At 51.1% G+C, this 18,175-nt stretch overlaps 1 protein-coding gene across 1 annotated transcript; it reads left to right on the forward strand.

Moving 5' to 3' along the window:
• The first annotated feature begins 1,667 nt into the window (after nt 1–1,667).
• METTL13 (methyltransferase 13, eEF1A N-terminus and K55) lies at nt 1,668–15,895 on the forward strand. The gene is made up of 8 exons (XM_066261160.1): nt 1,668–2,072; nt 3,587–4,346; nt 5,616–5,815; nt 7,543–7,732; nt 9,029–9,196; nt 9,845–10,060; nt 13,654–13,785; nt 15,434–15,895. Exons 1-8 carry the CDS (start codon nt 1,920–1,922, stop codon nt 15,706–15,708), a joined length of 2,094 nt encoding a protein of 697 aa, XP_066117257.1. The 5' UTR covers nt 1,668–1,919; the 3' UTR covers nt 15,709–15,895.
• The last annotated feature ends 2,280 nt before the right edge of the window (nt 15,896–18,175 follow it).

Raw genomic sequence — 18,175 nt, forward strand, 5'->3', positions numbered from 1 at the left:
TTCCTCAGGAAAGCCTTCTCTGATTACATCCCTGCCCACCAGACCAGAATAGATCTGGAAGTTATATGCATTCATCATGACCCTCATTACAGATTATTTCTAGAATTGTTTGATGTGTGTCTTCTTGCTTACCATTGCATCCTTAGCTTTTATCACAGTGGTTGGCTCTTACCAGTAATTTAACTGTTTCTGAAATGAATAAATTCTTGGGGTCAGAGGGCAGAGGCTGTATTTTTTGTTGTTGTTGTTGTTCCTTTAGTATTGGATGACAGTTCAATTACCAACAGTGTCGTCTATGTTCAGTTAGTGCTTCCTGAAAGAATCAAATGTCGTCCATTGGGAACCCTGCATGATACAGTGTCTGAAATCACTTCAGAGGCTCCTTTCAGCACTCCTTATCTTGGGTGGAGAGGAAATAATATGAAGGCAACAAGTGGTTCATGAAAATAGCTTTCCTCTGATGTTACTTGCGGAAGGCTTTTAGAGTAACCTTTTAAAATTGTGGAGTTGGAACCATATCCATTTTGATTTATCTCAATTATATTTTAAAACAATGGTTCTCAAAGTGTAACTGTCATAGGTATTACCTGGGAACTTGTTAGATATGCAAATCCTTGGGTCCCACTATAGACCAGATGAATCAGAAACTCTGGGGCTGGAGCTCAGCAATTTGTGTTTTATTTAGTAAGTCCTCCAGGCAATTCGGGTGCAGGCCAAAGTTTGAGAAGGACTCAAAGTTTAGTTTAAGTCCCCTTTAACCTACCTAATGATTAACCGTCTGCTTGGCTCTCTATGCCACGGAGGTCTACAGGAGCCCAGACTACAGAGGCTCAATTCCAAGCCTACCTGCCCTCCTCAGTCTGTATATACCTCCTGCAATTTAAGGTGCTTCGTTAGGGTATTCGGATGAGCTTCTGAAATACAGTATGTGCATTAAACACATAAAATAAAGAGTGAGTAGCAAACCACTTATAGATGACATCAGAATAACAGCCTAAGGAGGCTAATTATCAAACTGGGTCTTAAGATTTACATACTATGCTCTGAAAGGAGGAGAAAGAGAGAAGGCCCCTCTGAGTACCTAGTTGTTACTTTTTCATTTAATTTTCATGTCTTTACATTTTTAACAGCGGGACCCTGTATTCTGGTGCAGAAAAGGTACACCCAACTGCTATTTTCGTCAAAATTAAACCTGAACTATACAAGAAAAGCGGTTAAACTAAGGTTGGGTAAGGTGGGAGATGCAGAAGATAAATAAACGGTTAAGATGTGGGCCGGCTCTCCTCATCCCTTACCTCACCCTCACTTCCTTCTACAGGTTTTTCTTCTCTGGGGAGGATCCCCTCCTCCAGGTCGTCCCCCGGCCGCTCTCGGCCACTTTATGACTTATGATCAGAATTGGTGATGAAGCGAATACTGAACCCCGGAAGCCTGCCATCTCCCGAGGTTCGACCCGAGCCAGAGTTCCGGGCAGCTGGCCACTTCCGCCCCGACCCGCGGGCCCGCCCCCTTCCGCCTCGTAAATAAATGCTAGGCGCCTGCGTGAGGCTAGTCGCAGCCAATGAAGTGCCAGGAACAAAAAAAAAATCAGCGACCAATGAGATGCTGGGATCATCTGAGCGCCGACCAATCGTGAAGCCTCGCACCCGGATATGATTGCAGGTTCTGAACTCCAGCTGTGAGAAAGTGAGGTTCCTCACGTGGACAGGGTCTGTGGGAGCGGGGTAGACAGCCAGCATGTGAATTTGGCATGTCAAGGCCTTTCCTTTGGGTTTTGAGTGTGGGGGGAAATCAGTTGTGGCTGTTTGTTCGTGGAAAGAGACCCCACCGAAGTGTCCCGGAGCCAGCGTGGGGGTTTCCGATGGTACCTCCCTCCCAGGGGGCGGGACAGTCTTGAAGAGCCCCTCCAGTGTGGGAATATGAATCTCTTACCGAAGAGCTCCAAGGAGTTTGGCTCCATCGACTATTGGGAGAGGTTTTTCCAGCTGCGCGGAAGGAAAGCTTTCGAGTGGTATGGAACGTACCTGGACCTGTGCGGGGTGCTGCACAAGTACATCAAGCCCCGGGAGAAGGTAAGCGCGGCCTGCAGCCCCGCGCGTCTGTGACTGCCTTCCAAGCAGTCCTGCACCTGACAGACAATGACAGATGTGGGGGCCCCAACCGGGCCCGTGATTGCAGGATTTCATGCGTCCTTTTGGCTGAAAGGCAATTGAAAACAATCTTTTAAAGGTTTTGAGGTCACAGATTTACCCCCAGCTCATCTTTTATTAGTAAACCCACTGGAAGACTCACTTGTTTTAGTAACCCTCCCTAGATAGTGCCTTCTAGTCACTCACTGTGCGTCTTTGTGGAGCAGGCACTAGTTGTGGCTTGACTGATACAAGGATCTGTTATCAAAGAGTTGTTGCAGGGCCCACTGGATTTCAGGCTGTGTGCTCAGCCTGCACGCATTAAGATATAAATCCTGGGCACATTCCAGAAGTTGAAAGTGCCAAGTTACAGTAATAAGAGGATTCGTAGAGGAGGCGTACTGGAGGTAGGGAAGGAAGGCGGGCAGGGAGCTTTAAGGAAGTCTTAAGTGCCAACCAAGCCTTGTGGTGCGTGTGCTCATTTGATCATTGAATTCTCATAGTAAACTTCGAGGTGAGCGGTAGTGCACGCATTCTACAGATGGGGAAACTGAGGCTCTGAGAGCCAGTTTCATGCCTAAGATCGCGCATGTAGTAAAGAGGCCACGTGGAATTTAACCTGTGGCCCATCTAGCTCCAAAGCTTGTGCACTTCTCATTGTATGTACAAGGCTTTATCGGAGATGGTGACACCAGGGCAGAATTTTGAAGGGTCATTGGGAGGTTTGCTCCACAGAGTGGGAGGCAACAACCTGTGTTTTTAAATTTGGCTTCAGAAAATACCAGAATACCGTGAGGAGGAGCCAAAGGCATGAATGGAATGGGATTATTCCAGAACTAGGTTTTCAACAGTAAAACAAATAGGAGATTTCAACTGTAACGACTGCATTTGGATTCTGTGACTTCTCCTCATTTCTTGAGTAATAAATGCTTGATTCAGAGAAAAGAGCAACCACAATTCATTTTTTCTGCAATTCAGAAAGGCCATTTTCACCTGACGTGTGGTGGCGCAGTGGATAAAGCATTGACCTGGAATGCTGAGGTCACTGGTTTGAAGCCTTGGGCTTGCCCAGTCAAGGCACATACGAGAAGCAACTACTATGAGTTGATGCTTCCTGCTCCTCCCCCACTTCTCTCTCTCTCTCTTCCCCCCCAACCCTCCCTCCCCCTCTCCTCTCTCTAAAATAAATAAATGAAATTAATAAAGAAAAAGAAAGCCCGTTTTTACATAACTTGCATTGTTGTCGCTGAATGTGGTTTTCTCTAGTGAGTCCTCTAACCAGAGGTGTTTCAAGATGGACTCTAGGATCAGCCCTGTGATGGTGATCTCTCCTGTGATGATAGCAACTTTCCCTTCTGAAAACGTGCAACAGCCAAGGAGAGACTGGATTCCCCCAAGCAGGTGAAGCTCGTTTCTCTGCGTCGGTCACCTTCATCATGCTGGTTCCCCTCCCCCAGGTGCTGGTGATTGGCTGTGGAAACTCAGAGCTCAGCGAGCAGCTGTACGACGTGGGCTATCAGGACATCGTGAACATTGACATCAGCGAGGTCGTCATCAAGCAGATGAAGGAACGTAATGCCAGCCGGCGGCCCCAAATGAGCTTCCTGAAGATGGACATGACACAGATGGAGTTTCCTGATGCTTCGTTCCAGGTGGTGTTGGACAAGGGCACCCTGGATGCTGTCCTGACAGATGAGGAGGAGGAGACCCTGCAACAGGTGGACAGGATGCTGGCTGAGGTTGGCCGTGTCCTGCAGGTGGGCGGTCGCTACCTCTGCGTCTCCCTGGCTCAGGCTCACGTCCTGAAGAAAGCAGTGGGTCACTTCTCTCGGGAGGGGTGGATGGTCAGGGTACACCTGGTGGCCAGCAGCCGGGACCAGGTGTTGGAAGCAGAGCCTCGGTTCCCCCTGCCCATCTTTGCCTTCATCATGACCAAGTTCAGGCCAGCCCCTGGCTCTGGCCATCAGATCTTGGAGCTGTGTGCTCAGGAGCAGGGCCGGCCCGTGCGGCTGGAGAGTGCCGAGCGGCTGGCTGAGGCGGTGCGGGAGCAGCAGCAGTATGCCTGGCTGTGCGGCCAGCTGTCCCGCAAGGCCGGGCTGGGGAGTGTGTCCCTGGACTTGTGCAGTGGGGACACGGGGGAACCACGCTACACCCTCCACGTGGTGGACAGCCCCACTGTGAGACCATCGCGGGACAATCATTTTGCCATTTTCATCAGTGAGTTGGGATTGGCCCCTCTCTTCCCTGAAGGGACTGGGCTGGGGCTTTGGTGGCTGGGTGTGCCTTGGCTGGTTTTTTCTCGCAGGCGGTACTTTCAGAGGTTACACTGGCCAAGGCACGAGGAAAGTAGCAGCTCTCCAGCTACCTGCTTAGACTTGAAGCTTATTTCTTCTCTTCTTTTGTCACAAAGGCTTGGTAAAGGTGGAGAATGCTGTTGGTAGGAAGGAGAGAAGTAACACAGATACATTTAGGCAAGTCACACTGTCCGGATGGTAGCTACTTTGTAACAAGAAGTAATGGGAGCAGTCAAGTCCCAGCTCAGCAGCCTGTGAGCTGTGGGCCTCCAGAGGTCGCTGTGCCCCTCTCCTGAATTTAGAGAGCCTGTACAGAGCAGTGACCAAAAAAGCCAGCTCTGGAACCAGATTATTTGAGTTCCAGTCCCGTCCCAGCTGCATCTTGGTGGTGTGACCTTGGACATGTTAGTTTCCTCCTCCCTAAAATGAGATCGTAATTACTTCCTATACTTGTGAGAAGTGTGAAACCTCATAGGATGGTGCCTGGCACGTGATAAGTGCTTTATGAGCGTTAGTGTTATTATTGAAAGGGGTGAGTGATACCAGATTTATGTTAATAACGATTAAAAGAGAGAATATAAGGAACTGCTTTCCAAAGTAGAAAATTTTAGATAAATACAAGGTGTCGATATGGTCATGCTGGTCATTTGTTTCCTGATGACAGCCATTTCCCCAAGTAGTCCCTGATTCTCGCTGCACCCGTGGGAGCGAACAGTGCCCTGGCTACGGGCATGGAGTCTGGGGCTGAGTCCCAGCCTTGCCAAGTGTTAGCTGTGTGGACTTGAGCAAATAATGGAACTTCTGTGCCTCGAGTTCCTCATTTAGAATAATAATACCACCTGCACCCCAGGCTGTTATGAAGATTTGATTTGTTTCTATTTGTAAACTGCTTAAAATAATGTCTGGTCTGTAATAAGCGTTAGTATTATTGCTTCTTATTTTTTGCACCAGATACCCGCCTCCCTCCCCTTACACACATGCTCACACCTCTTTTTCCCCCTTGGCCCTGTCTCGTGTCTGATGGCTGTTGTGCTGTGGGCCTTGTGCTCTAGGGAATGGTCATTTCTCAGTGGGTCACAGGTGGCCTGGCCGCTGGGCCTGCGCAGGGACCGGCCCTCTGCCCTGTGGTCATATTGGCAGTGGTCTTGAACACTCTTCCTGGGACTCCCTGTCACCAGGTGCCTGTTTCCAGTCCCCCAGGGTCGCGAGACTGAGTGGCTCTTCGGCATGGAGGAGGGCCGGAAGCAGCTGGCGGCCAGCGCTGGCTTCAGGAGGCTGATCACAGTGGCCCTGCACCGAGGCCAGCGGTACGAAGGCATGGACAGCATCCAGGCCGAGCTGTCGGCCCGAGTCATGGAGCTGGCCCCGGCCGGGATGCCCGCCCAGCAGCAGGTAACAAAGCCCTGGCGGCAGCTGCCACAGCTCTCTGAAGAAGTCACGTTAGCAGCCAGGAGAGCACAGGGTGTCCTGGAAGGAGCTGGGGTAGGGTCTGTGAGCCTGGTCGACCCCTGGAGGTCATGTCAGCAGCTGGGAGCTCCGTGGGCACAAACCACGTTCCCTTGCCCCAGGCAGTACAGGGAAGATGAGGAGTGCCTTTTTGAGACAGACCCAAGGGAGCATCTGGGTCAGGGGCGGTTCCTCAGACTCCACAGAGATGGCATGAAAGAAATGCTGTTCGCAGGCTCCAGCTCTCCATTCTACACATCGTTCAGCCTGTGTATCTCTTTCTCTCTATTTTTTTATTTTTATTTTTGTATTTTTCTGAAGTTAGAAGGGGGGAAGCAATCAGTCAGACTCCCGCATGCGCCCAACTGGGATCCACCTGGCATGCCCACCAGGGGGCGATGCTCTGCCCATCTGGGGTGTCACTCTGTTGCAACCAGAGCCATTCTAGCGCCTGAGGCAGAGGCCATGGAGCCATCCCCAGCGCCCCGGCCAACTTTGCTCCAATGGAGCCTTGGCTGTGGGAGGGGAAGAGAGAGACAGAGAGGAAGGAGAGGAAGAGGGGTGGAGAAGCAGATGGGTGCTTCTCCTGTGTGCCCTGGCCGGAAATTGAACCCGGGACTTCCACATGCCAGGCCGATGCTCAACCGCTGAGCCAACCAGCCAGCGCCTCTTTCCCCACTTTTACACAGGACTTCTTTGGCCCTTTTGCTTCTTAGAGGTATTATTATCTCAGGGTAAGATGGTGTTTCACTGGGAAGGAAACTGAAGGCTTTTTGCCAAAGTGGTGGTATGGAATTATCAGTTGACATGACATTGACCACCCATCCTGGTCACCAGGCAGGTTGATTGACAGGTGGCTGTATTGCAAGGACTTGATAGTAAGGACTTTATTCTCCTTGATAGAGGGGAAAGCCAGGGTACCTGGAGGCTCAGTGCTAAGTAACAGATCTGAAAAGAACAGGTCCCAGACTGGGTTCTGCCTGCTAGGCCGACTTGTGCTTGCAGACGAATGGGTGATTCTCCCCTGCAGACATGGGGTCGGTGTCCGTCAGAGACCCAGTTCCTGTGGGAGGTTCATTTGCGACCATCTCTCACCAATGCCTTCATCTCTGCAAAGTCGGGGATCCCTGGCCATTACTAAATACATGTGTAGGTCTTTGGAAAGAAGTAGATGTTAAGATTGGGAAAGGAAAGGGAAAAGTATTTTTTCTAATTTTTTCCTCCTGTCTAGAATAATGGGAGAAAATGGTGAATAACCATGGAAGGGAGAGTTTCTCCACACTTGGAGCAGCTGCATTCGTTCCCCCTGGGTTTTATCTCATCCCCGTTCAGGTCCGTCTCCTAATTCTGGTTCTTTCCCGGAGGTCCCTCCAACTTGGGTTGTCCTGGACTACTGAAAGTGCTTTTGAGGATTGCTGTTGAGAAACTTTTCTTTGGGGAGAGTCAACTGCATTCACTAATGGCTTGGGGGATCAGTTAATTTCCAGAAATGTGAATTAAACCTTTTGAGATCAAGTCAGAGGCCCCAGACGAGAACTTGAATAGAATGGCCCATCCTTGGAGCTCACTGCCTAGAACCTTGGTGTGGGTTCCTCAGACTGACACAAGGAAGGGCTTATACTTTCTCAAATTTCTAATTGAGCTGGTGGTTTGACCTTATGCTGTACCTTCAGGTGCCCTTCCTGTCTGTGGGTGGGGACATCGGGGTGCGGACCGTTCGGCACCAAGACTGCAGCCCCTTGAGTGGTGACTATGTCATCGAGGACGTGCAGGGGGACGACCGACGCTACTTCCGGCGGCTGATCTTCCTCAGCAACAGGAATGTGGTGCAGTCAGAGGCCAGGCTGCTGAGGGACCCCAGAGGTGAGGCCCCCGAGGCACGGCGGTGGCCCCCATGCGGGCGCGCCAGGGACTTGGGTTCTTTTTTTTAAAATTTATTTTTATTTATTTCAGAGACAGAGCAAGAGTCAGAGAGAGGGATAGATAGGGAAAGACAGACAGGAACAGAAAGAGATGAGAAGCATCAGTCATCAGTTTTTCATTGCAATACCTTAGTTGTTCATTGATTGCTTTCTTATATGTGCCTTGACTGTGGGCCTTCAGCAGACCGAGTAACCCCTTGCTCGAGCCAGCGACCTTGGGCTCAAGCTGGTGAGCTTTTTGCTCACGCCAGATGAGCCCGCGCTCAAGCTGGCGACTTTGGGGTCTCAAACCTGGGTCCTTCCACATCCCAGTCCAACATTCTATCCACTGCGCCACCGCCTGGTCAGGTGGGACTTGGGTTCTGAGGTGGTGGGAGCTTGGCTGAGATGTTGGATAGACCCGGGTACCTGTGAGCAGAGGCCTATGGCCCTGTGGCTGTTCCTGTACCACTGGGACCCTTCAGGTATGAGTGGGCAGAAGTGGAGTCGGGGTGTGGGCTCAGTTCTGGAGCCCAGCCTGTGAGACGGAAAGGAGCAGGGCTGGTCCTTTACTGAGTCAGTGGCTCATTGCTTCAGAGCCATCCGTTCACAGCCACCTGCTTTGCAAGGTGCCTCAGAGATGTCTGTGTATTAATTCAGCAGGGCTCTGTGAGATGAGCTGTTTCTGTCTGCGTGGTACAGTAGAGACGATGGTGCCGGAGACAGGCCGCCCTAGGTTCAAATCCAGGCTGCACCACCTATAACTCTTCAGAGTCTCAGGTTTTCTACCTGCCAGTAATTGCAATTTAAGGGTTGTTTTAGGATTAAAAGTAAAACCCTAATATAGTAATTGGCATAGCAGAGGTAATTAGTAATAGGCTAGTTGGCAAGTCCTGCTTCCCGACAATTTATGAAGGTCCTGTGAGTGTCTTTCTACTCAGTGGAGAGGGACCAGGAGCACTAAGTTGCGTTTTCCCAGGCTCTTGGGTGCGTCTTTGCCCCTTTCCTTTTCTGACTCTCAGGTATCCAGTGGTGTGTACTACATGTTTAGCATCCATGAATTTTGGAGGGGAAAAGCCCTAATGTGTACTGTTTGCCAATTTCCGTGACATCAAAATGGCCATCCACCTACCAACATGTCAACCAAATCAGCATTCTGCATGTTTACCGCCAGGTCAGCCTCAGCACATTGCCCTGCTAGGCTCTGCTTTCCCAGGACGCGTGTACTAATCACAGGACTTCCTTGTCTCTCATGTAGCCCACAAGAAACGAAAAAAGGACAGGAAGAAGCAGCGGCCGGCTGGTGCTCTGGACGACGCCCCTGCAGCCCCGGGACAGTCCATTGATAAGAGCTACCTGTGCTGTGAGCACCACAAAGCCATGATCGCCGGCCTGGCCTTGCTGAGAAGCCCTGAGCTGCTCCTAGGTGAGGGAGTTGTCGCTGCCGTCCGCAGTCGGGAGCGTGTGGGCGCACAGAACTCACTGCGCAGCTGCTGGTAGTTTGAGGGCAGTGCTCACAGGCTGAGGAGAGCGTGTGCATGAACACCTTGCTCATTCCCAGCCAGCTTCTGAGTTAATGAACACTCAGACTGAGACTGGAATGTTGAAATGGTGTCAGTATCTAAAGGTTTTTCTTCTACTCATTTATTTTAAAAACTAGGATGTAAAATACATTCAGTGAGATAGGGAGGGTGCACAGATCTTTAGTCATTGGTTTGTGACAGTTGTGGCCTGGCAGTTGGAAGCTGGGCAGAGGGCATCAGACCTGCATTGCCTGTGACCGTGAGCCAGGTGTTGGCCACGGGCCCTCACATTTTGTAGAGGGGTCTAATAAGGCTTATGGTGGGGACTCATGATAGAATATCAGCTGAGTGCTTTGGGATTTTTAAGGGGCCATATAGCACACTGGTTCATCTTCCGGATCAGGTAAGGGAAGGATTGTGAGGCCAGGCTCCAAAATCTTTTATCCCCTGGGCAGAGCCAACAATCTGATTCCCTCTTTCACTCTCCTGAGGTTAGTACCAAACTTTCCAGTGAGCAGATGGTAAAATGATGCTTTATTCCTGTATTACAGAGACCCCGCTGGCATTGTTGGTGGTCGGCCTGGGTGGGGGCAGCCTCCCCCTCTTTGTCCACGACCATTTCCCAGAGTCCTGCATTGAAGCTGTGGAGATCGACCCCTCCATGTTGGAAGTGGCCACCCAGTGGTTTGGCTTCTCCCAGAGCGACCGGATGAAGGTGCACGTTGCAGATGGCCTGGACTACATTACCAGCCTGGCGGGAAGGGAAGGTACTACTGTCGCAGAATTTGGGGGTGGGAAGGGAAGATTGACCCAAGGCTGTGGGCCTGTGAGGGCCTCAGAATCCATCTCTCAGGGCAGCATCAGCATCATCCTAGACTTTCCCCTGTTCATTTGTCGACATACTTTCTCAGTGACTCCAGAGCACTGACCACATGTTCAGCTTTATGCTTGGGGTCTGGCAAGTAAAACAAACCACTTCTTGCCCTGGTGGCGCTAACAGACAGTGGGCTTCTCTGTCCCTGCCACCTTGCTACCTCCTCCCCATCCCAAGAAACCTTGAGTCTGTAGCTGGGTGAGGATGGGGAAGAAAAGTTGGGATGTGGGTTGAGAGGTGATTTTTCAAAATCTTTCTGCTGGAGGGGAAGCCAAAAATACAGTGTGTCCGTAAAGTCATGGTGCACTTTTGACCTGTCACAGGAAAGCAATAAAAGACAATAGAGGCCCTGGCCGGTTGGCTCAGCGGTAGAGCGTCGGCCTGGTGTGCGGGGGACCCGGGTTCGATTCCCGGCCAGGGCACATAGGAGAAGCGCCCATTTGCTTCTCCACCCCCCTCTCCTTCCTCTCTGTCTCTCTCTTCCCCTCCCGCAGCCAGGGCTCCATTGGAGCAAAGATGGCCCGGGTGCTGGGGATGGCTCCTTGGCCTCTGCCCCAGGCGCTAGAGTGGCTCTGGTCGTGGCGGAGCGAAGCCCCGGAGGGGCAGAGCATCGCCCCCTGGTGGGCAGAGCGTGCCGGGTGGATCCCGGTCGGGCGCATGCGGGAGTCTGTCTGACTATCTCTCCCCGTTTCCAGCTTCATAAAAAAAAAAAAAAAAAAAAGACAATAGAAATGTGAAATCTGCACCAAATAAAAGGAAAACCCTCCCAGTTTCTGTAGGATGATGTGGCAGCATGTGCGCATGCTCAGATGATGACATAACACCGTGTATACAGCGGAGCAGCCCACGGCCATGCCAGTTGAGATGTGGACGGTACAAAGGAAAGTTCAGTGTGTTCTGTGGCTCGTTAAATTCGAATCCGTGACCAAAGTGCAATGTGAATATCGGCGCGTTTATAATGAAGTGCCACCACATAGGAATAACATTACTTGGTGGGATAAGCAGTTGAAGGAAACCGGCAGTTTGGTGGAGAAACCCCGTTCTGGTAGGCCATCAGTCAGTGACGAGTCTGTAGAGGCTATACGGGATAGCTACCTAAGGAGCCCTAAAAAATCTGTTTGTGAGCCCACATCCACTTCACTAAATAGGTATGAAACTGGGAGAGTTTTCCTTTTATTTGGTGCAGATTTCACATTTCTATCGTCTTTTGTTGCTTTCCTGTGACCGGTCAAAAGTGCACCATGACTTGACAGACACACTGTAGAATAAAACGACACTCATGCCGGCCAGTGGTTCTGAAGCCCAGGGACGTTTGGCAGTGTCTGCAGACGTTTTATTGGTTGTCATAACTGTTGTGTAGGGGTGCTCCTGGCATCTGATGGGGATAGCCCAAGGGTGCTGCTAAACCCCCTACAGTGCACAGGATAGCCCTTAATAGCAGTGTGTTATTTGATCCTGCGTGTTAGTAGTGCTGAAGCTAAAAAGCCCAGAGGTGGACGCTGCTCCGTGGGCATCCCAGCAGCTCTGCTGCTACCAGATTTAAGGTTCCACTTTTTTTTTTTTTTTTTACAGGGACAGAGAGAGAGTCAGAAGAGGGATAGGTAGGGACAGAGAGACAGGAATGGAGAGAGATGAAAAGCATCAATCATGAGTTTTTCATTGCGACATCTTAGTTTTTCATTGATTGCTTTCTCATATGTGCCTTGACCGCGGGCCTTCAGCAGACCGAGTAACGCCTTGCTTGAGCCAGTGACCTTGGGTCTAAGCTGGGTCTAAGCTGGTGAGCATTTTTTATTTTGCTCAAGCCAGATGAGCTCGCGCTCAAGCTGACAACCTTGGGGTCTCAAACCTGGGTCCTCGGCATCCCAGTTCAGCGCTCTATCCATTGCGCCACCACCTGATCAGGCTAAGGTTCCACTTTAATAGTCCATACCCCAGACTTAGGACAAAAGTCCTGGTCATGCTCTACAAGAGGTCCCTTGATCCTTCTGGAACTTTATAGACAGGCTCCTGGTGACCAGTGCTTTCCAGATCATGAGTCCCTCAGGTCGGTTCAGTCCTGAGTGAACCTGGAGAACCAGGCCTCCCACCTTCCTGGTCCACGTGGTCCATAACAGGTGCTCGGTTCTCACTGGATCAGTCTCTCCCAGTTAAGGGTGTGGCAAGCCAGCATGACAGTTTGGTGCTGGGATGGGCCCACGCTGCCAGGTCTTAGTTGGAAACTGAATTTAACCATATTAGAGCGTAACAGGTTTTCTCTCTGTGGCTGGAGCCATTCTGGGGGCTCAGGCCCAAGATAGCTAATATAAGTGAAACATTTAAAACAGTGCCAGACATGTGGCAGGTACTCAGTCCACGACATGAACAGCCCTGGCCATGATGTCTAACCACCTTAACCGTTTCGGTTACTGGAGGGCACAGGGCTGCCACTGCGGGCCCTGCTTGTTCTTGGACTTTGATGAGCCAACATGTTCTGTTCTCTAAGAAGCCACAGTCACATGTGTGGTGTGCACCATGACGGGCATGCTGTAGCCCAAGTATTAATTCTTAAATAGTTACTGTCACAGCCTCAAAGTTTGCTAGAAACAAGCCAGTTGCTTTGCAGGCCTTCCCCTATGGAACGATGATTGGCATTAGAGCAGCGGTTTTCAACCTGTGGGTCGCGACCCCGGCGGGGATCGAATGACCAAAACACAGGGGTCGCCTAAATACTTCCAGTGGCTCTAGGCGACCCCTGTGATTTGGTCGTTCGACCCCCGCCGGGGTCACGACCCACAGGTTGAGAACCGCTGCATTAGAGGAAGTCGTGGACTTGATTCAGCACCCATTCCTTTTTGCCCGTGCAGCAAGATCATTTCTCCCCCGAGGCAGCTGCTGTTCAAGTGACTAGAGATACGCTAACTCCAGCCTGAGAACATTCGCTCCTCAGAGGCAACATATGTTCTTTCCAGAGATAAGTTAGAGTTACCATTTGCTGGGTCAGCCCTTCAAGGCTTAGACAGCTGCTTTGTCCAGATCAATGGTTCTCAAGTCTGACTGTATTCAGAAATACTTCGGGAGCCGAGGAATACCAGGTCCTCCTACCCCAGCTCCCTGCCACCATGGGGTTCTTAACTCGGCTGGCCAAGAAAGGAGCCCAGGTTCTCTTAAGTATTAAAAGTTTCCCACGGTGACTGTAATGTTCTGCCAGGGTTGACAACCACTAGGACAGACAGACTTGTAACTGAGTAGTCACCCTGCAGAATGGACCCCAGAAAATGAGACAGAGGCCCCACCCCGTCTTTAATGTAGGGGACTCACAGCAGAGCCCTGGTGGCGATTTTCCTGGACGGTGGTGTCAGTGCCCTGAACAGGCACACCCTCCCTGTCACCCTTCTGTCTTAGCCACCTGGGCCACCACAGGTCACAGGAGAAATGTGACAAAGGAGTGTAAATGGCATGGGTTTACCCAGCAAAGATGAAAACTCATCTGCTTCTCTCTCCCAGAGCGGCCTCACTATGACGTCATCATGTTTGACGTAGACAGTAAGGACCCCACACTGGGGATGAGTTGCCCGCCTGCAGCATTTGTGGACCAGCCCTTCCTGCAGAAGGTCAAGAGCATCTTAGCTCCTGAAGGTATGAGAATGCAAGGCTGGGCAGGAGGACGGGTGGGCCCTCTAAAACTGGTTTTCTTTATAATGAGAAATGCACACATCGTGAATGTTGTAGCTTGACCGATTGCCTTACTTTGAACACACACACATACCAAGCACCAGACAGAACATCTCCAGTGCCCCAGACATCCGCCTCTCGCCTGCCCTCAAGGATAACCACTGTCCTAACATCTACCTGCACAGCATCATTTGGCCCATTTTTGTTCTTTATACAAATACCATCATACAGAACAGAGGCTTTTAGTTTCTCTCTTCTTTCACTCATTGTGACGCTTGCAAGATTCATCCACAGCGCTGCCTTTCCATTCCTGTCAATGTCGTGTGGTGTCACTGTGACTGCAGCTCTCCATGTCCCCTCTGTGTGGTATTTGGGCTGTTGCCCATTGGGAGCTTTTATTTTATTTATTTATTTTTTTAATTTATTCATTTTAGATAGGAGAGAGAGTGAAAGAGAGAGACAGAGAGAGAAGGGGGGGAGCAGGAAGCATCAACTCCCATATGTGCCTTGACCAGACAAGTGCAGGGTTTTGAACCAGCAACCTCAGTGTTTCCAGGTCGACGCTTTATCCACTGCGCCACCACAGGTCAGGCCTATTGGGAGCTTTTATAAGGCGTGTTCCCACTAACATTGCAGCGATGCTGTTTGGTGGAGTTTGCGGGTCTGTTGGACATGCGCGTTGGGCTGTGCCCCCTGGGTCCTAGGAGGTGCACGTGCTCAGCTTTCAGAGGCGCTGCTGCAGGGTCACAGAGCAGTCACAGTGATTCCCATGCCCACCAGCGCGGTGACGCTGGCTCCTCCCAGTGGGGTTTCCACGTGCCCTGAACAAGGCGATACCTTGTCTCGTCTCTGTCGCAGCCCGTTTCAGATGAGGAAACTGAGGTAAAGAGCTTTGCCAAGGTGACAGCAGGTTAACAGCTGAGGCTCCCTTCCAGGTCCTCATGTGAGGGCTGGGACTCGTGATCTGTGTGTTCTCGGGCCCCCAGGTGTTTGGATTTGGTGAAAGGTGCCAAGGTGAGCGAAGTTGATTTAGAACCTTCACTGTCCCACAGTGACTTGGCTGCCCCTGGCTAATAAATACTGTGTGTTGTATGTCAAGAACATAACATTCCTGTGGAGGTGGCATACTCTTTTTTTGGTGGAGGTGTAGGGGAGAGAGAGAAGCATCAACTCGTAGTTGTATTTAGTTGTGCGTTCATTGATTGCTTCTCATACGTGCGACTGGGGTTCGAACCAGCGACCCCTAGAACACTTCATCCACTGCGCCACTGGCCAGGGCAGTTGGTATATTTTTTCTTGGGGGTATTAGTTACTTCTCTTCAAAACGATTCTTTGGGAAACGGAGGCATGGAGAACGTTAAACTCATTGGTTAGCAGCACAGGAGAGCAAGAAATGGGGCTGATGTTTTCTCACGGTTCGTGTAGTTCTCACACCTTTCTCTTCCTTTTGTGTGTGCGGGATGCTTGCTGCAAGCTCATGCTGCTGCTGCACTTTCTTTGCCCACCAACCCTCCCTGGGGCCGGAGTCAGTGCCTTGCTCAGAGCTGAACTGTGTCTCTCCGTGTGTCAGCTGATCTGCGGTCATTCTGACTCTTTCCTTCCCACCCTACAGGTGTCTTTATCCTCAACCTCGTGTGCCGAGACTTGGGGCTAAAGGACTCGGTGCTGGGGGGGCTCAAGGCGGTGTTTCCCCTCCTGTATGTCCGGCGCATCGAGGGGGAAGTCAACGAGATTCTGTTCTGTCAGCTGCACCCCGAGCAGAAACTGGCCACGCCACAGCTCCTGGAAATGGCCCGGGCCTTGGAGCAGACCCTGCGGAAGCCAGGGAGGGGCTGGGATGACACGTATGTCCTGTCCGATATGCTCAAGACTGTGACGATTGTGTGACCGCCAGCCTCTCAGCCTCCTGCCAGACTGACCGCGGGCCCCTGGCCTGCCAGAGCGCGAAGACATAGCATGCACAGTACTTTTTAAATCTGCTTTTTTTCTTGATTTCATACTCAGCTGCATGCGACCTCCGGCCTGGTGAGGTTGCCTGAAGACCTGGGAAAATAAACACGTATTTTCCATCCTATCTCTTCTGTACCTGTGGGGTGGTTGCCTATGGTTCCTACACTGTGCCCGAGCAGCATTCCGTGCTGGAGCCCCAGCAGACGCAGGGGCCATACTGACTGCACCAAGCTCACCAGGAGGACCAGGGCTGATCCACTCTGATGGCGGGTTGGCCTTTCTCTGTCCGCCTGCTGGTTCGGTAGCAGTGATCTCAAGTCTGTGCTGACACACTAAACAGTGGGGTCCCCACCGGTGGGAGGCAGGTGAGAGAGAACGTGCACTCTGTCCCCTGCACCAGGGCATGCCCCTCGCGAGGTCCCGGGTTGGAAGAGTTTACTGAATGACTCCACTATTTTTTTTTTATAGAGACAGAGAGGGATAGATAGGGACAGACAGACAGGAACACAGAGAGATGAGAAGCATCAATGATCAGTTTTTCATTAGGACACCTTCGTTCATTGATTGGTTTCTCATATGTGCCTTGACCGTGGGCCTTCAGCAGACCGAGTAACCCCTTGCTCCAGCCAGTGACCTTGGGTCAAGCTGGTGAGCTTTTTGCTCAAGCCAGATGAGCCCACGCTTAAGCTGGCGACCTCAGGGTCTCGAACCTGGGTCTTCCGCATCCCAGTCCGACACTCTATCCACTGCGCCACTGCCTGGTCAGGCATGACTCCACTATTAACAACTGTTTTTAGCTACCCGACCCTGTAGTCTGGGGCGTTTGCTCTCTTCTCTGGATTGAGTGGACATAACTGGGCCACGGTTGTGTGCCGGACTTAGGGGGACTCAGTCTCTGGTGTACGGAGCTGTGGGGGAAGCAAAGGTGTCCAGGAATGGCCGGAAAACATGGGTCAGTCAAAAACGTTAACATGCCCCAGGGACTTTTCTAAGTGATTTAAATACACTACCTCATTTAATGTGAGATCAAGGGTAGTTAAACCAAAACTATACCTAACTCCAAATTTCACTCAAGCTGGAAGCATTGGTCTTACCTGTTTACTGACCAGTAAATGGCAGTCCGAGGTTGGCTTGAATGTCAGCCACGCCTGATTTCATGAGAAGTAGGGGTTGTCACTGCCTACCACTCTGCTTCTCTCTCCACAGACCCTGTAAAAGAGACTCGGGCCTCTTGAGACAAAGCGTATTTCAGAGATAGGTTGTTGTCCTTACAAAATGGTGGTGTGCCCCTTGTGGAGAGGGGCCAAGGGCAGGAGCGCCTGGGGGGGAAGCTCATCTCTTGTCAAGCCCTGTGCCTCGAGGAGCCTGGTCCTGGGAAGCCTGCAAGGGGCAGTGTCGGGAGAGGGCCCTGGGGGCTGTGCAGACCCGGAGCCACACAGCCAAGGTAGGGCAGTACCAGAAGGAGGACAAGGCCCCCACTATGTCATAGGAGTCAGCCAAGGAATGGGGCAGGCCTACGGGGGAGGAGACGGGAAGAGGCAGTCAGGGTGATGGTGTTCGTCCTAAATTTGGGAAAGGCTAGTTAGGGATGGGAGAGAAGGGCGAGGTTGGCTACATGTGTCTCCAGAGGCTAGAGAAAGGCCAGTGGGAAGAAGTTACAGAGGGGCAGCCTTCAGCTTAATTTTCTCTGAGGATTTGTACCAACGGAGACCAGTATGTTCACCAGAACACGTGGTGACTCGGTGTGGGCCCAGGTCTTCGTCTGACCCCCTCGGAGCTCGCCGAGCTGTGAGGAAGGGCTTCGTGTGCACAGGCCGTGCCATGGGCCTCTGTCCCATCTTTCCCTCCGGAGAGCTGGTCACTCTTTTTGGTTTTTATTAGTATTTATTTTCGAACATTAAAATTTTTAAATTGAGGTAACATTGGTTAATAACTAAGTTTCAAGTGTACGACATTGTAGTTTGGCATTTGATTGTATTAGAGCGCACTCACCACCAAAATCTAGTTTCCACCTGTTGCCATGTATTTGAGCCCCTTTACCCATTTCAGCCTCTCCTTACACCCGTTGTCCTTTGGTCACTACCAATACATTGTGTCTGTGAGTCTTGTTTTCTACATGTAAGTGAAAGCTTATGGGTTCTGTCCTTTTTTGGATGACTTAGCATAATAACCTCAAGCTCCATTCACGTCACAAAGGGCAGTGTTTCCTCTCTTTTTAGGGTGTGTCTGAACCACACCTTGATCCTTTTGTCGGGATACAGACACTGAGGTTGTTTCCATATCCGGGCTGTTGTGAATAACACTCAGGAAACAGGGGGCACAGAGATCTATCTGTTCGAGGTAGGGTTTTCATTTTCTGGAGATAGTTACCCGGGAGTGGGATCACTGGATGGTTGGGCAGTTC

Source organism: Saccopteryx bilineata, chromosome 2 (assembly GCF_036850765.1).
Source record: "Saccopteryx bilineata isolate mSacBil1 chromosome 2, mSacBil1_pri_phased_curated, whole genome shotgun sequence".
NCBI classification, from domain to species: domain Eukaryota; kingdom Metazoa; phylum Chordata; class Mammalia; order Chiroptera; family Emballonuridae; genus Saccopteryx; species Saccopteryx bilineata.